At 48.2% G+C, this 20,435-nt stretch overlaps 1 protein-coding gene across 1 annotated transcript in view; it reads left to right on the top strand.

The window, feature by feature from the left end:
* Positions 1-20,435, top strand: part of Adcy1 (adenylate cyclase 1) — a 109,341-nt gene that overhangs the window by 56,980 nt on the left and 31,926 nt on the right. Inside the window, exons 5-7 of the mRNA NM_001107239.1 lie at positions 8,853-8,980; positions 17,672-17,830; positions 18,691-18,832. Coding sequence (NP_001100709.1) covers positions 8,853-8,980; positions 17,672-17,830; positions 18,691-18,832 — 429 coding nt within the window. The remainder of the gene's footprint in view (positions 1-8,852; positions 8,981-17,671; positions 17,831-18,690; positions 18,833-20,435) is intronic.

Here is a 20,435-nt window from a genome sequence, read left to right on the forward strand (position 1 = left end):
TCTCTCCCTGCAGGTCTTTGCTGAAGGCAGGCAAACACAGGGCTTGTTTGCCATCATCTCAACCCTAGCTGATGGTATATTTGCCTCATTAGCCACGGTTGATGCTCCCAGAGGAGAGCAATTGTTTTGTACCTTTCCCCCAGTTATCGAGTGCTGCTAAATTTGCATTGGTCCTTTGTATCTTTGAGGAACTGACACATCTCCTCCGACATGATGGAAAAATGCATGTCCTGGTTGCCCACTGTTACTCCACACACCCACTGTGGAGAGACAAGGACTCTTCTCTGGATGCCGGTTTTCTTAATGGGAACGTGAGCTGGTTGGAATTTGCACACAGTGCCCTTGCCTCCCTTCTGGAGGCTAGGGTGGGGCACGATGAGATCATAGTACACCGTGTATCTGTAGAGAGAACCAGTCTAAGCAAGGCCTCTTAACACTTGGGCCACCTGCTGCTCATTTTGAGCCCCTTGGTACGGTCTTAGTCTGAACCCTTTCTGGGAGCCTTTGCCCCCAGGAGGAGCTTATCATGCTGTCAGTTGCCTGGCACAGGCCTCGAGGAGGATTCAGAGTTAAGGTGGTGTGAGTGACTGCCTTGATAATACTGACTGAGTCTTGCAACTGTTGGCTGTGCAGGTTATCTCCCTCATGAAACGGTTCCTCTCCAGGGACCCCATTTTCCAGATCTGAGCAGTGCTTGGTATATGGCTGGGCCTGCTGATGGCTTGTTGTAGTCAAAGTTGTCCCCGAACACGGACACACTTTCTGATCCACAGGGATTTCAGAGAAGTATTTAGATGATAACTTTAACAAGTGCTCTTACGGACCCAGAGAACTGTTCTTCTAAGCAGCGGTTCTCAACCTTCCTAATGGTGCTGCCCACCCTATAATACAGCTCCTCATGTTGTGTTGACACCCCCCCACCCCGCCACAACTGTACTTTTGCTACTGTTATGGATTGTAATGTGAACGTCTGTGTTTTCCAGTGGTCTTAGGTGACCTCTGTGAAGAGGTTATCGAGCCCTTAAATTGAGAACTATTGTTCCAAGGTGAATGCATTGAAGGTTTGGCTCCAAGCTGTCTTGGCAGTTTCTTGAGACGCATCTAGAAGAGGCAGCATCAGGAAGGCTGCCCTGGAAGAGGGTATCGTGTTTGGATCCCTTGTCTTGTTTCCTGCTTCCTAGCATGACGGGTGTCTGACAGTGCACCTCCCTTCCCTCTCTACCATGATGCTCTGCTTCACCACGGTCTGCAAACAGCAGAGCTGGTGGACGTTGGACTGAGAACCGTGAGTCTGTGAGTCTTCTGTCCCATCCAGTCTTCCCTCTGGGAGTCGTTGCAGGGACGAGTGTCTCGGTTGATACCAGAGCCTGAGTTAGGGTCACTTTGTTAGGTTCACTTTGCTTTAGGGCAAAATAAGACATTCGTGCCAAGTCGAGGAACCTGTTTGCCCGCTGGTGACGAAGGTTCATGGCTCTAGGGTACACTATGGCCATTTTGTGTAATTTTAGTTGCTGTGAGTTGAGGCTACTATGGTCTTGACCTATTGAAGTTACTGTTCTCCAGTGTTGTGTCGACTCTGGGTATTTCCAGAAGGACTCATGCAAGCTAGGTGAGGAACCTGAATTTTGTGTGTTAGGGTCCAGGAGCGCCAGGAACCTGCTCACTGCCATCCACTGTCCTAGGACCTTCCTGACCTTTGCCCCCTTGGGACCTTTTGGTGGCTTCAACTCAGAGGCAGAGTTCACTACGCAGCCACAGTATTCGGTCACATCGCCCTCACTGGTTTGGTTGTGCCTCAGTTTCCCTGCTTGTGAAATACAAAGAAGACACCAGAAGGAGTTTCCCTGCTTGCGAAATACCAAGAGGACACCAGAAGGAGATCCACGTTCCTTCTTGCTTCAACACTCTGCTTCTGTGAGCTATTCGAAGCCTGAGTGTACCATGGAGGGCCGAAGCGAAGGGGCTGGTTAGTTGTACTCTCAACAGTAGTGTTCTTAGAGCGGAATGGCGTGGTTCATGTATTGCCAAGCACAGATCGGGCTGGGGTGGAGAGACGAAGTAATGGCGACCAAGAGTTGGTCCTTACTGTTCAGGGAAGAAACTTCGATAAGTAATCGTGCACAATTTGTTGAATTGGGTGGCGGCAGGATATGTAAGTGAGAAAGTAGCCGGCACCCGGAAGGAAAGCCTGGTTGGATTGGATGCTACATAGGTAGGGAGTGGGTGTCAGAATTCTGCCGAATTGGGATTTGAGGTCAGGAGTTGACTGGGAAATAGTGGAGGATGGTGAAGAACAAAGGAGCCAATGGGGAAGGCGCCGTCGATGCCCAGGAGGAGAGGCAGTCACCCCTCAGTCTGTCAGTGGGGAAGTGGGGTGGGGGCAGAGGTGTCTAGTAATAAGTCTTCATTCAGAAAGTGGCTCCCAAGACCCCACTGTGGACTGCAGGGTTTTTTTATCTAGATGTCTGGGCTGGCACCAGCTCTGACCTTGGGATTCTGAGACTTGAAACCTTGTGGAAACACTGACATGTGCACCGGGCTAGAGAGAATAATGCAGTGAGTTCCATTCCCCGATAAGGTAGGGTCGATGGTGACTAATTGTGGCCGTTTTGCTCTCTAGACATTAGCTGACTTCATAGACAGCACCCAGCTTTGCCGCCTGGGACTGGTCAGCCAGCACTGCCAGGACTCCATTATCCAACCCAGCCAAGCTGGTCACAGCCACATTTTTCTCAGCAGCTCGCCTGGGTTTGACTGTTTACAGCTCATTTGTTCAATGAGCATGCAAGCGAGATGGACACAGTTCTGCATTGGGCCCTTGGATTTTAATTTATAGAGTGACTGAATGCAAACACACAGAAGCTGGTGCCATTGAAGGAAATTTGTTACTCACGGCCCTCCAAATAAGAGAGGCTGTGTGCCGTTTTCTGTTCTCTGCAGTGCCATGCTTTTGTCTTTGAGAAGAGGAGTTATATTGGTGTTTAAATTTCATTCAACCCCCTCCTTTCCTTTATCCCCTTTCCTTGATGGTACAGATTCTAATGAAGTGTGTGTTTTGAACACACACTCCTAGGTTCTTGTGTTGGGAACTTAACAAAGGAGGAAGCTGGGGCCTTATCTGTGGTTAGACCACAAGGGCTCTCTCAGGAACGGATTAATGCTATCTTGGACTAGTTATCACAGGAGAAGGTTGTTAGAAAGCAAATTTGGCCCCTCTTGACCTCTGCCTCTCATGCCCTCTCTTGCCCTTCTGCCTTCCACCCTGGGAGCATGAAGGTTCTTACTGAACATGGACCTCACAGCTAGTTTAAGAAGTGAAGAAATAATTTCACTTCTTTATAAATCACCTAGTTTTTAATAACCTGCTATAGCAGCATAAGTTGACCAAAGAGGGGCAATATTATTTTTTTTCATTCCATTCTGTGTAGTAGGTCCAAAACAGCATTATTTGTTATCAAGTATAAGACTACCGCATCTACCTGAATGTTTCCCGCCTTTCGTCCTTGGCTGAGGTTACCAGCTAGATGGTGAGGTAGGGTTTTCATGTGCTTGGGAATAAGTTTTCTCTGGGTGGCCATGTTTTCCATATGGTAACAGGTTATTTCTTTTTGGTTTGGATTTTAGATATCACTCTTTTCTGCCCAATTCTTTTGTGTATACAAAATACTTGTGAAGTCCAGTTCCTCGGTGAAAACCCTTGAGGTACATTGTAAGAGGCTACTCTGCCCCTTTTCCTACAGAGATGGTTAAGCATCGGTGTTGGGTTTGATCTTGTGTTCTCTCTCTCTCTCTCTCTCTCTCTCTCTCTCTCTCTCTCTCACACACACACACACACACACACACACACACACTTTCTCTCACACACATACACATACACACACATACATACTTTCTCTCTCTCTCTCCCCCCCCTTCTGTGTGCAGACCTGTTCCTCTCTGTCTTTCCTAACACTAGAGAGATGTCTGGTGTTTGGCTGGTCTGGTCCCTCTTGATGGTGGACAGATATCTGTAGAGGTCTTGTTTTTCTCCCCCTCTGCCACTTACTTTCCATGCATTTTAATATATACACTGGGACAGTGCCTTTCCCTCTAACGATGGGTATAACAGGTGACTGTCTGCATTGGTTTGCAGTGGTTGACACCTATACTTTGCTGACTAGAACCGGTGTTCTCAAGTATCCTATTCCAAACATAGCTAGTTTTACAATCCTAGTAGGACTTGGCCAGTCTGGGTTTTAATTACTAAAATAAAAAAATGCATATTTTATTCAGTGTGCATGAGAGTTTTGCCTGCAAGCATGTCTGTGTGCTGAGTTGGTGCCTGGTGCTCGTGGAAGCCAGCAGAGTGTGTCTAACCCCTGGGACTGGAGTTCAGATGGTTCTGAGCTGCCATGTGGGTGCTGAGAATCAAACCACCGTCCTCTGGAAGAACAGCAGCTCTTAGCCTCTGAGCCAGCTCTCTGGGCCAAACTGGAGGCTTGGAGTGTAGCCATTTGGGTGAAACAAAGAAACAAACAGCTAGATTGATTGACTCTTGCCTTCCACATCTCCTTACACCAGGGCACTGGTGGTGCTGGGCTTGCCTGAGTCTCAGAATTGGGCCAGTTTGATAGGATGTTTTAGGACTGACTCTAGCAGGGATTGAACCTCTCAGAGATACGGACTCGTTTGCCTCCCAACTCTTTACTTCTTCCTAGACTTGCAAATTGGAAGGTTTTAATTTGATAATTTTTGCATGGAATCATAGCTTTACTATGACCTCCAGGCTTCCCCATACTTTTATTAGTTGCTGGAACCTTGCAGGCTCTCTCTCTCTCTCTCTCTCTCTCTCTCTCTCTCTCTCTCCCCCCTCCCTCTCTCCCTCCCTCCCTCTCTTCCTCCCTCTCTCTCTCTCTCTCTCTCTCTCACACACACACACACACACACACACACACACACACACACTTCCTTGGTCAGAGCCCCTATCAGGGGTAATGGGGGAGGCTGGCATCCTAGATTCTGTTCTGTGTTATCCACCCAGGCAAGACTGCAGCTGGTAAGATTATCAGCTGCCTGGGGCACTCTGGGCCACACTTGGGAAGCCAAGCATTAGACTTCTTACTGCTTCTGGCAGGTTGTGCCTTCCTAGCCTGGGAGGGAGAACACATCTTCTCCCTGGTCCCAAGAACTTAATGTGTCTTCAAGCCCCTCACATCTTCTCCTCCTCCCCCTTTCTCTCCACCTTCTGCTTTCCTTTCTTCCAGTCAGAATGCAGAGTTTCTGCAATTCAGGGCCTGGGTGTCTTTGCACAGCAGTAGCGGATAGCTATCTGTTTAACTCTAGTAGCATCTTCCCTTGGTCACGCCTAGGGAGCACTAACTGTCCGTGTGCAATGCTGGCCCCTGCCTAGCCTGGCATTTATTAATCTACAGTATTTGAGAAGGTTGCAGGGAACAGTTGCCTAGTAAATTCAGACATGACATTAGAATATGAATGGTGCATGTGTTTTCAAAGTGGACACCACGGAGCTATGGCACACAGTGCAAGCATCTGAGGGTCTGCGACGTCCGTCTTCGTCTGAGTGTTCTGTGGGAGGCAAGGCCGATGTCTTCCTGGACTTCCTAGCATGAAGGCAACGTGGATCAACTCCTCTGGCTGCATGCTCTGAACGTGAGCATTGGAGAGATGCAGAAGCCGTCAGCAGAAGCACAGTTCTCACTCGGTGTAATTTAACACTGCAAATGGCTTGCTTTGCAACTATTACCTTAAAAGACATTTATTTAGAGTTTCTCAGGGTGGATGTTTCTGGCCAGATGTCAACAGCTACAACCCACCTGCACAAAGGACACACACACACACACACATATATAATTTTTTTTAAAAATTATTTCCAGATGTTAAGAGGACCTGAAATGGAGCTGTTTGAGACCTATGGTGTTTTTATAATTATTATTTGTTTCTTGAAAGTTTTATTTATATGTGGATATTGATCAGTGAAATTTTTGTTTATACAATGGAGATTGATCATAGCCATTCACCACTACACCCCTCTGACTCCCCCAGAACCCCAGCTCATCTCCATCCCGTTCCCATGTCCCCCTTCTCATTGCTATTAACATCTCCAAATCTAATCAGTGTTGCCCGTAATGTGCATGGGCGTGAGAATCAAACCATGGTCCTCTGGAAGAACAGCAGCTCTTAGCCGCTGAGCCAGCTCTCTGGGCGGAACTGGAGGCTTTGAGTGTAGCAGTTTGGGTGAAACAAAGAAGCAGACAGCTAGATTGCTCAACTCTTGCCTTCCACAACTGCACTGCGAGCAACCAGTCAGCAGCCATATCCCCAAAGGAGAGTGACTCTCTTCCTCTACTCCTATTAAGTACCAATATCTTCTCTGATGGAGATGCAGCCTCTGGGAGCCCTGACCTGCTCGTGCTGGGATTTTGACCAGCTTGATCCTGTAGAGATAGCCACAGCTGCTGTAATTGCTCTGGCTGTGACACGACTGTTGCCTACAAGTCAGCATTTCAAGGCTCTCCTTTCTGTTCTGTGGCTTCTTATATTCTTTCCGCCCCCTCTTCTGTGAAGTTCCTGGGCTTGGGTGGTGGAGGTTGACAGAGACGACCTACCCATGGCTCGACACCGAGTGTCATTCCTACTCAGCTCTTTGACCAGTTATGAGTCTCTGCCTTAACCCCTACCCACGGTAAAAGGAAACATCTTTGACCAAAGTTGAGAGAAACCCAAATCTAGGGTATGCACATAAATACTTAGAATACAGTGCAGTTCGATAGTATGGCCGCTTAAGAAAACAGTAGCAGTAAGTTCCCTGCTTGGGCCTATGGTTTCCCTAGTCATGGACTTTTGATCATGTATAGCATACAAGGCATGCATTTCCTCCTGCGGAGCAGGCCTCACAGGCAGTCAGAAAGTGGAATACATATGTGTGTGGTGTGTGTGTGTGTGTGTGTGTGTGTGTCTTTTCTTTTTCTTTCTTTATTAGATATATTTCTTTATTTACGTTTCATATGTTATTCCCTTTCCCAGTTTCCTGTCCATAAGCCCCCCTATTCCCTTCTCCTCCCCCATAAGGGTGTTCCCCCCATTCACCTCCCTTACCATCCACCCTCTGACATTCCCCTGCACTGGGAGTCCAACCTTGGCAGGACCAAGGGCTTCCCCTTCCACTGATGCCCAGAAAGGTTATCCTCTGATACATATGCAGTTGGAGCCATGGGTCAGTCCATGTATAGTCTTTGGGTAGTGGTTTAGTCCCTGGAAGCTCTGGTTGGTTGGCATTGTTGTTCTTATGGGGTTGCAAGCCCCTTCAGCTCTTTCAATCCTTCCTCTAATTCCCCCAAAGGGGTCCTGTTCTCAGTTCGGTGGTTTGCTGCTAGCATTCACCTCTGTATTGGACATGCTCTGGATGTGTCTCTCAGGAGAGATCTATATCCGGTCCCTTTCAGCATGCACTTCTTAGTTTCATCAATCTTATCTAGTTTTGGTGGATATGTATATGTCTGGGCCATATGTGGGGCAGGCTCTGAATGGCCGTTCCTTCAGTCGCTGCTCTAAACTTTGCCTCCATATCCCCTCCTATGGATAGTTTTGTTCCCCCCTTTAAGAAGGAGTGGAAACATCCACATTTTGGTCATCCTTCTTCTTGAGCTTCCTGTGGTCTGTGTACTGCATCGTGGGTAGTTCGAGCTTTTGGGCTAATATCCTCTTATCAATGAGTGCATACCAAATGTATTTTTCTGTGATTGGGTTACCTCACTCATTTAATTAGTTTAGAAACTGTTGGATTTCATAAGGTTCCTTCACATAACCTTAGTTTTGCTGACCCAGCCTCCACCTCACCCTTCCCCCATCTCCATATCCCCACTTCAACCTTTAATCCTGAACATTTCCCCTTCTGTTCATGCTACCTGTGTTCCAATACTCCATTCTAATTGAAAATTTGTATTTTGTATGTGTGTGGGTAGAGTACCATCGTGTGTGTGTGTGTGTGTGTAAGGGCCAGTTTACAGGAGTCAGTTCTCTCCTTTCACCCTGTGAGTCCCAGTGTGGATCTGTCAACGTGTTGGGCTAGTGTATGACTAACCTCTCTTGATCTTTACTAAAATCCACCCAGCCTTCCTTGGCAGGGGGCAGGGGGTGTCTCCTATCTTGCCAAGGGGCTGTCCGTGCCACCTTCGTGATGTTCAATGGGACACTGTGAGTGATTCCCTTCAGAGGTGCTATGGCAGCACGAACAGTCGTAACCCGGGTAATCAAACTGTGACATTCTTCCAAAGCTAGAGCTTCAAGTATCGCGTGACACTCATAAGAAATGTTAGGAATTTGAAGCTTTTAGATTGGGTATGCTCAGCTAGCAAAGTCTACGCCGGTATTTCTAAATCTGACAAAAAAAAAAAAAAAAGAGAGATCTGAAGTGCTTCTGGCGTCTAGCGTTTCAGATAGGAGAGACTCAGCATTCGTTCTTCACAAATGAATATAAATGAAACAGATGTGCTCTAGGGTGGGAGGTTCTGAGGTGCAGGAATGTTTGCATGGGTACGGCTTGGACTTCCTTCTGGGTTGCTTGCCTTCTGGAATGCTGAACCATGGTTAGGGTTGGGAATACTGCGTAAGTTAAGTGGATGGGGATTTATTTCTAACAGGTGGCCTTTATTCCTGAACCTTGAAGGTCCAGGTAGCGTTGGCTGAATGGAGAAGGTGGGAAAGATACGCAGAAGAAGATACTCCAGAAGAAGGAGGTGGGGGTATTGGGGGCTGTGAGCGGAAGTACCCATTTGAGCCTGGCCCTGGCCACATGACCATACTCACCAACACCATCACTGCCAGTGATCTTGTGCCGTGCTTTTTCCCCAAAGGAAAACCACTGTCGCCGAATCAAGATCCTTGGAGACTGCTACTACTGTGTGTCTGGCCTCACCCAGCCCAAGACGGATCACGCCCACTGCTGTGTGGAGATGGGACTTGACATGATCGATACCATCACGTGAGTGTCACACTGTGGCGAGCTCTGTCTAGAGCTGCAGAGGCCGAGGCGGCCGTAGGAGGGGGCCGGTTCCCACCTCCCCTGGAGGATGATGCAGAGGTGACCCCTGCTCGTGATTTACGATGTCATTCTTTGTCCACAGAAGTCCTTTGTGTATCTAGTGTGCCTGAGATGTGGAAGAGGAAGGGATCTTTGTGACTGAGCTTGGGGAGACACTGGGAAAGACTGAGGGCCTTTTAAAAGCCAGTGAATGCCTCCAGTGCTCTGGGGAGAGAGGGCTGAAGTCTGGGTTGAGTGGGTTCTCCTGTGAGACCCAGGGTGTGGAATCCAGTGCACGTGGGGACATCTACACAGTTGGAGCTTTGGAATAGGCAGAAGGAAGGAACCGGAAGGAGCCAGCAACATGGCTGCCCTGAACACCAGTGTTGGCTCTTTGGGAATTAGCTCTCCGGAGTTGCTCCTGTCAAAAGTCTCTGATAAGTTCCACTCTGTCCCTGAGGGTAAAAAAGTTCCTGGTGCCCACCCTGAATCCCGAGATGCAGAGCCACTGCCTTGGGGCAAAATTGCCTTCGACAAGTGTTCTGCTGAGAAAGATCAGGAAGTGGGTGTGGGGACAAGACCTGGCAGTGGCTACCTTTTGTTCCTTGGAAGGATGTTATGTCGTGTGCCACATGTCACGTCAAATCTCTGCTATGTTGCCTGAGAGATGGCTTAGTGGTTAAGAGCACTGGCTACTTTCCTAGAGGACCTGGGTTTGATTCCTAGCACCCACATGGTGGCTCACAATGGTTGAAAACTCTAGTTCCGGGGGGTCTGACACCCATCTTTCTGGCCTTCACAGGCACTGCATGCTGTGAGCTACAGATATAGCAAACATACATATATATATAATATATATTATATATGCATATATACATATATACATACACATATAATAAAAATAAATGCAATATTTAAAAAATAAAAATATACATGTGGCAGCACACAACAGATCATCTGCCATGTCCTGCCCTGTCACATGGTCACCATTCCTTATCTGTGTCTTGTATCACATCCTATACCAACTAACTATATTTTACATCAAACCATCTGTCATATTTTATCATTAGTGAATCAGTGTATTGTGTCATATATTATGTTGTGTGTCACATATACCCCATGATCCCATATTCAATGATACCGTACTGTTACTGACTCCAAGTATGTTAATTTGCTGGTCAACAGGTGCCTAGTGAGTTCAGGACAGGTTGTTGGGACAAGGACAACATGTAATCCATAAAGTGAGCAAAACCAAGAAGAGAGCAGACTCATGATCCGGAAGATCATATTCACAGTCTTTAGGACCTTTTTCTCTAATTTAGGCAAAGCTTTGAATTAGGAAACAGTGAATTAAAGTATACTTCTATCCGTGTTGAAATTGTCATAATGTAGCCCATTGTTTTTTATATTTATCTGCATTAACAACAGAAGGGGGAAAAGGAGAAGCAATCGATGAGATCTGGTGGCTGGTGAGCTGTGGATTCGATGGCTGCTAGTTAGGGCCTTGTGATTGATGGGGCTATGTGTGCAGTGAGGGTGTCCCTGTAAATGCAGAGGACAGACCCAGTGTAGCAGAGCCCGTGCTACCCTCCGAAGCATAGCATGGCTACATCCCACATCGCAGTCTACATCATTCTATCATTCTCTCTCTCTCTCTCTCTCTCTCTCTCTCTTTCTCTCTCTTTCTCTCATCCATCCATCTATTGTCTGTCTCTCTGTCTGTCTATCTATCTGTCTATCTCTCATCCATCCGTCCATCTATTATCTGTCCATCTATATCTATCTATCTATCTATCTATCTATCTATCTATCTATCTATCTATCTATCTATCTATCTATCATCTGTCTATCTATCTATCTCTCATCCATCCATCCATTATCTCTCTATCTCTCATCCATCCATCCATCTATCTATTATCTGTCTGTCTATCTATGTCTCATCCATCCATCCATCTAATATCTGTCTGTCTGTCTATCTATCTATCTATCTATCTATCTATCTCTCATCCATCCATCCATCCATCTATTATCTGTCTGTCTGTCTGTCTATCTATCTCTCATCCATCCATCCATTATCTGTCTGTCTGTCTGTCTATCTATCTATCTATCTATCTCTCATCCATCCATCCATTATCTCTCTGTCTCTCATCCATCCATCCATCTATCTATTATCTGTCTGTCTATCTATGTCTCATCCATCCATCCATCTAATATCTGTCTGTCTGTCTGTCTATCTATCTATCTATCTATCTATCTATCTATCTATCTATCTCTCATCCATCCATCCATCCATCTATTATCTGTCTGTCTGTCTGTCTATCTATCTCTCATCCATCCATCCATTATCTGTCTGTCTGTCTGTCTATCTATCTATCTATCTATCTATCTATCTATCTCTCATCCATCCATCCATTATCTCTCTGTCTCTCTGTCTGTCTATCTATCTGTCTATCTCTCATCCATCCGTCCATCTATTATCTGTCTGTCCATCTATATCTATCTATCTATCTATCTATCTATCTATCTATCTATCTATCTATCTATCTCTCATCCATCCATCCATTATCTCTCTGTCTCTCTGTCTGTCTATCTATCTGTCTATCTCTCATCCATCCGTCCATCTATTATCTGTCTGTCCATCTATATCTATCTATCTATCTATCTATCTATCTATCTATCTATCTATCTATCTATCATCTGTCTATCTATCTATCTCTCATCCATCCATCCATTATCTCTCTATCTCTCATCCATCCATCCATCTATCTATTATCTGTCTGTCTATCTATGTCTCATCCATCCATCCATCTAATATCTGTCTGTCTGTCTGTCTGTCTATCTATCTATCTATCTATCTATCTATCTATCTCTCATCCATCCATCCATCCATCTATTATCTGTCTGTCTGTCTATCTATCTCTCATCCATCCATCCATTATCTGTCTGTCTGTCTATCTATCTATCTATCTATCTATCTATCTCTCATCCATCCATCCATTATCTCTCTGTCTATCTCTCATCCATCCATCCATCTATCTATTATCTGTCTGTCTGTCTATCTATGTCTCATCCATCCATCCATCTATCTAATATCTGTCTGTCTATCTATCTATCTATCTCTCATCCATCCATCCATCTATTATCTGTCTGTCTGTCTGTCTGTCTGTCTATCTATCTATCTATCTATCTATCTATCATCTGTCTATCTATCTATCTCTCATCCATCCATCCATTATCTCTCTGTCTATCTCTCATCCATCCATTATCTCTCTGTCTATCTCTCATCCATCCATCTATCTATTATCTGTCTGTCTGTCTGTCTATCTATGTATCATCCATCCATCTATCTAATATCTGTCTGTCTGTCTATCTATCTATCTATCTATTTATCTCTCATCCATCCATCCATCTATTATCTGTCTATCTCTCATCCATCCATCCATTATCTGTCTGTCTGTCTGTCTATCTATCTATCTATCTATCTATCTATCTATCTATCTATCTATCGATCTATCTATCAATCAGTCCACTACACAGATCCAGGTAAAGTTGGGTGGGCACTCCAGCTGACTGGGCTGACCAGGCTGCTCACAATGGCTGTGTCCTGGATGCAGGACACCTCTCCTGTCCCTTCTTCCTGGCAGCTTTACCTCTCTTCTGGTCTCTCCATGGTCAGGAGCCTTATTTCTCACTCGGGCCTCAGACCTTTCTTTCCTTCTAGTCTCTCTGTGAGGCTGGCATGTGCCTGGGTTCTAAGGCATTTCTGTGGGGTGCCCTTTCCGGCTGCTACTCAGGAGATGCCACATCTGCCTGCTGAGGCTGAGCCTGTATCTCACCACCTTGCCCAACTCGCTCTGCTTTGCGGTCTCCTCGTGAGAGACTGGTGAGCCCCAGGGGCTGTGCAGCCTTGTTTTAACCTTCCTGGACTGCTTTCCTCTCTGTTTTAAAGTCCTACAACCTCAAGATCACACAATCCTAGAGTCTTTATACGAATTGAATTTCTGGCTCTGGACTGGAAGGAACAAGCAGCTGAGTTAATCCAAGAGACACCCAACAGCCTTTCTTCCTGTGGGAACTGCACAGAGCCAGGGATAGCCCATGTGTGCTCAGCCTTGGCTGGCTTCTGGGTCTCCCAGGAAGGTTCCATATGGCAACTGGCACCTTCCCTTCTAGCCATACCAGCCTGTGTTTGTTCCTGTTTCAGAGGGGTGCACAGAAACATACGAGACAGAACCTGTTTATCAAGAGGACCAGCATGTCCGGGCAAAGCAGGATGTTCATGTGTTTTTGTTTCTTGACCTTGGAGTGGAGAATCTAGGAACTTTGGAAACACTGCGATCTCAGGAGCATGAGAGAAGTGAGCGCTGGCTCACGCATGCGCAGAGGCCATGCTGAGCCTTGCACTGTATGCACTAATGTGGGGGCAGTGCCTATGCCCTTAGCTACACCTTCCTTCTGTCTGGAGCCATCTGGACCAGGATTAGCTCCCACTATCTAGAGGAAGCCAGAGGACTTCAAGGGGTTGGATTCTGTTGATTCTGAAATGACCTCGTTTTTTCAAAAGATACCCAGGTGATGGACAGTGTACCCCAGTCCCAGGGCTCACCAGTCAATAGCCGAGCCCGTGGACCAGAACTGCCCATTTTCAGGGGCCACAGGTATTCTGTAGGCTGGACACAGAGCTTTCTGAGACCCATGGACCAGCCTGGTTATGGGAAGATTCTGGAACGATTTCCCGGAACCACTTCCTCCTTCACATCTCTTAGATTCCTGGTACAGTGATGAAGGGTCGCGGGTAGGCCACTGTCCTCTGACCATGCTGTGTTGGGACTCTGAGATCAGCTCCTGAGTCCAGCTGAGGCTTTGCTGGCAGCAGCTGCACCAGGATGGCGGGCCGTTGAAAGCGTGATCATCCGTTTTGACACTTATGCATACCGGATGGGCTAGCACAGGAAAGGGGCACCGCCTGCCGAAGAAAGGCCAAAGTCACTGTAAGAGCTGGGACAAACATTGTTCCAGATGTAGATGCAGACAGAACAATTTCAGGCTGGCCCTGATTTTCCCCAGGCTAGACCATCCGGACCCTTCCTTGTCAATGGCTGTGTAAAAATCTAGTTATTTCTAATTCCCAGACTGCTCAAGCCTATGGGTAAAATGGACACAAACATTTACTTAAGTTTTCTCTCCTAACCTTTAAACTCAGGCCACGCATGCCTGTTTTCTTTTCATTGATTGGTTCACAGGTCAAGGGCATTGTCTGTCCCAGGCCTGTAATCATAGGCAGCTCTGGAATGGACCCAGAGTGGGACAGGGAGGCCTGCTAAGCTAAATTGTTGAGCCTCTGTGTTCCCCAAGTATACATCCTTGTGATGCCGTACCCCAGAAGAAAGGGTTTTAGGGTCATCTCTTCATTGGTTATGCCAGGGTTGGTAGGGCAGACTCCTCCTGTGTCCTAATGGTGAGGCAACCCCTGGCCTGATATTGATGGACCTCTCAAGGACTTCTATGCCGCTCAGGCCTCAGAGTAACCCCTCCTGAGCTCTGCTCCCAGATGCCCACGAGGGCAGAGATCACTGGGACTTTTCTCCTGCTGGTGTAGTAGTTGGGGTCTTTTCCCACCCTAGTATCATCTATGCCTTCCCCCCTTTCTGCTTGTACTCCTCCCTCTCCATTTTTCTGAGTGATCCCAGGACCTCTGATTGCAGAGGACACAGAGGCCGGCAGGTTCCTGGAGCTTCATTTTCCAAATGAATGCTCCATCCTTTGCCTGTGAATGGAATCCCGGTGGTTGTGAGGAAGGACTGGGTGTTTCTCAGATGCAGTAGCTGAGTGGGAGGATTCCAGCAGCCTCTGCAGGGGATGATTCACCAGCCCCCAGACAGAAGGAGCCATCCCCAAAGAGGGAGGCTTTCCACTGCCGGATTTCCCCAGGATTCCCTCTGCTGTGCTGCCCATGGCCCTATCCAAGTCTGTCTACGTCACAGGGAAGCCCCTGCTGGCACACGTGTGATGGGAACAATGGTCACATTCTCCTTCCCCAGGCCCTGCAAGTGCACAAAGTACTTTTTCTAAATCGATTTTATCTAGCTAGGGTCTCGCTCTTGAGTTTCTCTTTCAACTGCTCTGATGAAGTAAGTTACTAGGAAACGCACAGGTTTTCCCAAATGGCCACCTCTGAGCTGGTGAGAACAGCCCAGGGTCATCGGTAAGTCAATAGTGGGTGCTGGTGGGCTCCAGGCTGAAGTTCTGATACCCAGGTATCTCTTCCTTAAGCTGGGTGTATGTGAGTCACAGTTTCTCAGTGTAGACTAACCTAGAGGATCACTGTGTCTAATGACTGGACTCTGCGTTTTAAAGTCAGTCTTGTGGATATTTTTAAGAAGCACTTTTCTCTGGGGGTGGAGCATGCTATGTGTCTCCCCAAACTTCCACTCTCCACAAAGAATCTGTTGTAATGTTTAGAGGACCTGGGCATGCCCAGACTGTCTATCATATTGCATTTCTATAGAGCCAAGGCCCTGGAGAGGCAGTTTAGAGCCCATGTGTCCAGGGAGCATGTTTGGGCAGCATTTCGTTGAAAGGGTTTGCTGTGTTCTTCTATCATGCTAGGGTGAGACTGGGGGCTGCCTCAGGCAAGTGCGTTGTCATTGCTTCTGGAAAAAATCCTGCCTAGCCGACAGCAAATCACCCTTTAGAGTGTCCGGGCCTCCCTTTTATTTTATTCTATTTTTTTTCTGTTGTGTGCACAGCTGTATCCGTAGTGCTTGGAAGAATGGCTAAGAGGAGTGAACTCAATAGGTTGTTGCTGAACAGAACAGAGATTCGGCCTTTCATCTTTGCTCTGGGTTTTATGTCAGCCAGGATCTGTTTACACCAGGAGGAAGGGAGGGAGGGAGGGAGGGAGGGAGGGAGGGAGGGAGGGAGGGAGGGAGGGAGGGTTGGCTTCATCCTATTGGGATCCAGCACCAAAGGTCAGGGCCAGGGCTGCATTGTGTTTCCTTCATAGACAATTCTTGTGATAAATAAACTTCTCCGAGAGCATCATGGGAAAGACATGTAGGATGAATGAAGCAGAAGTGTCCTGGAAACGAAGTGAAAGGCTTTGTTGGCTTTGGACAGAGCACGCCTGTGTAAAAGGCAGCCAAGCAGAGCCTCAGCTGAACAGCTGGGTGTGCTGTTTCTTTAGAAGACACTCTCTGGGGTGCTGTGGATTCCACGGTGCCAGCCTTGACGTACCAGAGGCCGAAGCTGCCAGGAAAGACTGAGCGTTGGCAGAAGTTGCTGGGTGCCAGACATGTGGGCTTTGGCAGATCCCAGCTCTTGGGGATCCAAAACCGCTGGCTTGGAAGGCTCAAGGGAACTCGTGGGCATTTGCGGACGGGGCAGATGCATGCCCCAGCAGTCCCCAGGCTACCTTGTCTTTTGTGGCTGCAGAAACGGAAGTGGTGAACGCACTCCAGAACACCAAGGGCAGGTGTCTTTGCGAGCATTGCTCACGTGGGTTTTGAAATTCAAATTCTATTTTTAGGGTTTTGTTTCAGTGTCTCTTATCAGAGATTGGCAGACAGCTGGGAGTAAAGTTAAAAGTTTAAAAGTTCCACTTAGGTGTAAAACAAAATGGCTCTAGCCTTAGCAAGCCCAGTCCTCCACATGCACTTCTTGGGGATAGGGGGATCATTGAAACTGATCGGGTGTTAGCAATTCAGGTCCCTGCCCTTGGGCTGCATCTGGCTCTGGCATCTTGCCTGGCCAAACACAGAGGCAGGGGCAGTTGTCCTTTTGGAAGAGAGTTCAGAGGAGCACCTGGTGGGGTCCGGGGCAGCCTAGAGGGTGTGGAGCTGTGCTGTGCACATGTTCCTGGTGGGAATAGGGTAAGCAGTTTGTAAACCAAAGTCAGGGTGAAGGTAAGCCAGAGGGAGGGCGTGGCCAATACATATGTGCTATTTTATTATTGAAAATGTGGCTGCCAGAGCCCTCCTCGGGGATAGCAAAGGGCAGAGGGTAGAGCAGGCTGAGGCCCACTGAGGGCCCTACTGTTTGTCATATGATCATCACGCACCCTCAGGGACAAGGGCATGGTTGTACTTCCCAGGGTCCTTCATGGAACATTCCTTGGTGTTCTCTATTAGTGAAATAAAAGAAGCCTGCAGGAGGCGGTTTACACGTCCTGCATTGAGGTGCCCTGAGACAGCTCTGAAGAAGCTCTAGAGATCGTCAGAGCTGACGTCAGCAGAGCTGGGCTCATGTGCCAGTGGTGGATCCCCAGTTGGTCAGATTGGCTGGGTTCCCCAGTCCTTAATTCCCTCTGCGCTTGCTCTGCCTCTCCCACTTCCCCAGAATTGTTTCCTCAGAGAGAAGACCTACATTGAGGTCCTAGACTCAATTCTCTTTGGGGATTTCCCTAGTGAGGAGGGGCAAGAAGGAGATGTTGGGGGCTCACAGAGCTCACTGAACATCGATGTGGCTGACGTTTTAGCTCACAGGCAGGCAGAGATGTGCTGCTGTCTCTGACCAGACCTCCACGTACCCGTCACATTACAACTCCATACAGCCAGTTCCCCTACACTCATGGCCTCACGGTGCAGCCCACAGCAGCCCATTGAGGGAGCTGCCAGGCAACCTTCAGCCCCATGCCCTGTACCTGTGTTACAGATCCGTGGCTGAGGCTACTGAAGTAGACCTGAACATGCGTGTGGGCCTACACACTGGCAGGGTCCTCTGTGGTGTCCTGGGCCTACGCAAGTGGCAGTACGACGTATGGTCCAACGACGTCACCCTGGCCAATGTCATGGAGGCTGCTGGCTTACCAGGGTAAGTTGGACTCTGGGTGGAAGAGTGCCTTTACTAGAGTCCTCATTTCAGGCCTGGATCCTGATGGTCCTTGGGTAGGTTCTGCTTTGACCCTCCAGGACCCAGCGCACATCTGCAGAAAGCTAGTGTGGGTCAGACGAGGTGTGCATGGGGACTTTGTCCTGATACATGGGCTATGCCCATGCATTATTATTACTTCCTTGTTTTATTTTCTCAAACCTGTACATGGGAAACTCTGACTTTAGTGCTTCCTTTAGTGACTCAGTCATGTCCTGCCCACTTGCCCCATCTCTTAGTCAGCTACAGAGTTTGAATGTGAACATTCCCTACAGGGGATCCAGAATAAGTGCAGGGAAGAGGTGGTTTGAAATGCAGTGGGTCAGAGAAGCAGATGTGGGTTGAGGGTCCCATGTCATTTTCTACTGCCCTCTGCCCTCTGCCCTCTGCCCTCTGCCCTCTGCCCTCTGCCCTCTGCCCTCTGCCCTCTGCCCTCTGCCCTCTGCCCTCTGCTCACCAGCAACCATGATCTTCAGCTTCTCATCGGGCTGGCTGTGAAGTCCCCCTCTCCCCCTTTAACTCTGTTTTGTTCTCATTGACTCTATTTCTCTCTTCTGGTTGTTTCTTTCAATCTTTTTGGTCTCTTCCTGATCCCTCATCCTTCATAGCCTTCTCTGACCCCATTCTCGGGTGTGTGCCCCATCACTTGGCTTGCCTGGGTCTTCCTGTCCTTTCTTCCCGGGTTACCTTCGAGTTGGAGCATCTTGTCCTGAGCAGAGAAACCTCTGCCGTGACCCCAGTGTGACCCACCCAGGGCCTGTGCAGCCACACCTGTCAGTCCCCACGCTTCCCTTCTCTTGTAGGAAGGTCCACATCACGAAGACAACCCTTGCGTGCTTGAACGGGGACTACGAGGTGGAGCCGGGCCACGGCCATGAGAGGAACACCTTTCTGAGAACTCACAACATCGAGACCTTCTTTATTGTGCCATCCCATCGGAGGAAGGTGAGTGGCCGGTCCCCCTCATTCGCTCACTAAGCAGCTCTGTCCAACACAGTTGTCAAGAAACAGTTCTCCCTTCCTCCTCTGGATGTGGGCACAGATACCATGTGCAGGGCTTGCCTTGTGTAGATAGTAGGCGACATGTCCAAGAGGAGAGCCTGTAGAGTCTGGAGTCAGAAATCTGGGGCTGACTGGGCCACTTTGGGCCCTTCGTCCTTTCTGTGGTCCTTTGCTTCTTTTATCTACTGGCCATGAGCTTCCTGTAAGATAGTTCTTCATAGTGCAACAGGAGCTCTGGCCATCCTGGTGTGGATGCCTCAAGTCCTCCCAGGAGAAAGATGGAGTAGTTAGGATTGAGGGTAAAAGGGGTTTCAGGGCTCAAGTTCAGGCTGATCGGATGGTATGGACTGCGATACGAGGGGTACTGACACATGAGGGGTGGGCTCAGGTGAGTGAAGTGGTCCAGGTGACAGGGCTTGTGCAGGTGACAGTGCTCTGTGAGGAAGGATGGTTTGGTGAGGGCTCTGGCTCAGGTGAAGGTGTGTTCTTAGGTGAGGGTCTGGGCTCAGGAGAAGGTGCAAGTCGGGGTGGGGATCCGAGCTTAGGCGAGGGCTCCAGTTCTGGTCAGTGTGCTGTGGACTTGGGTGAAGGTTCAAAACCAGCCAGGTGATGGTGTGAGGTCAGTGTTCTGATCCCAGTGAGGCTGTGGGCTTGGGTAAAGGTCCAAAACCAACCAGGCGATGGTGTGGGCTCACATGACAGCTTAGGTGGGTGATGGTTCTCTAACCCACCTAAACCATGGAATCAGATGCCGGCTCTGGTGTGGGTGATGGACTAGGTGAGTGTGCTTGTTCAGAAGATGTGGGTTTAGTTGAGAGTGTAGGATCATGTGAAGGCGTGTGCCCAGGTCAGGGTGCTGGTTCACATGGGTCCAGGCCCTGCTGAGGGTGCAGACTCAGTTGAGGGTGGGGTGTAGGCTCAATATGAAAGTAGGCCATGTGTGTGTGTGTGTGTGTGTGTGTGTGTGTGTGTGTGTGTATTACATGTAGATGTTTAGTTGATGTGTATTAGTGTGCATAAATGTATGAGTGTACGTGTGTGTTCCTAGTGATGGAGGCTGAGGTCTAATTGGTTGTCCTAGACCACTTATCACCTTCTTGTTTAGTTGGATGTAGCTTTTTAATATTTGATATTCATGGGTTGGGGATTTAGCTCAGTGGTAGAGCGCTTGGGTTCGGTCCCCAGCTCCGAAAAAAAGAAAAAAAAACCAATTTAATATTTATACATGTATGTAACGGATTTGGATCAAATCCACCCTTATTTCCTCCCCTCAATTCCTTCCCTTTCTCCTCCTTTTTCTTCCCTATCTGTTCAAGACACAGTCCTCCATCCTACGTCCTGCTCTAAATATCAGCTTCTCTGGGGCCCCTTGTTTGCCTTAAACAGATGTGGGGTATAGAGTTTGGGGAACTAGCACTTCATTGGGCCATGGCACTGGCATATGAGGAGGAGCCCCCAGGCTCAAAGTGGCCCTGCCGGAATGTCTAGCAATCACTTCTGTCCAGCTGCATCTTCTGGGGCAGCATCTTCCCGAGACTTGGACATG

Source organism: Rattus norvegicus, chromosome 14, assembly GCF_036323735.1.
Source record: "Rattus norvegicus strain BN/NHsdMcwi chromosome 14, GRCr8, whole genome shotgun sequence".
Taxonomy (NCBI): Eukaryota; Metazoa; Chordata; class Mammalia; order Rodentia; family Muridae; genus Rattus; species Rattus norvegicus.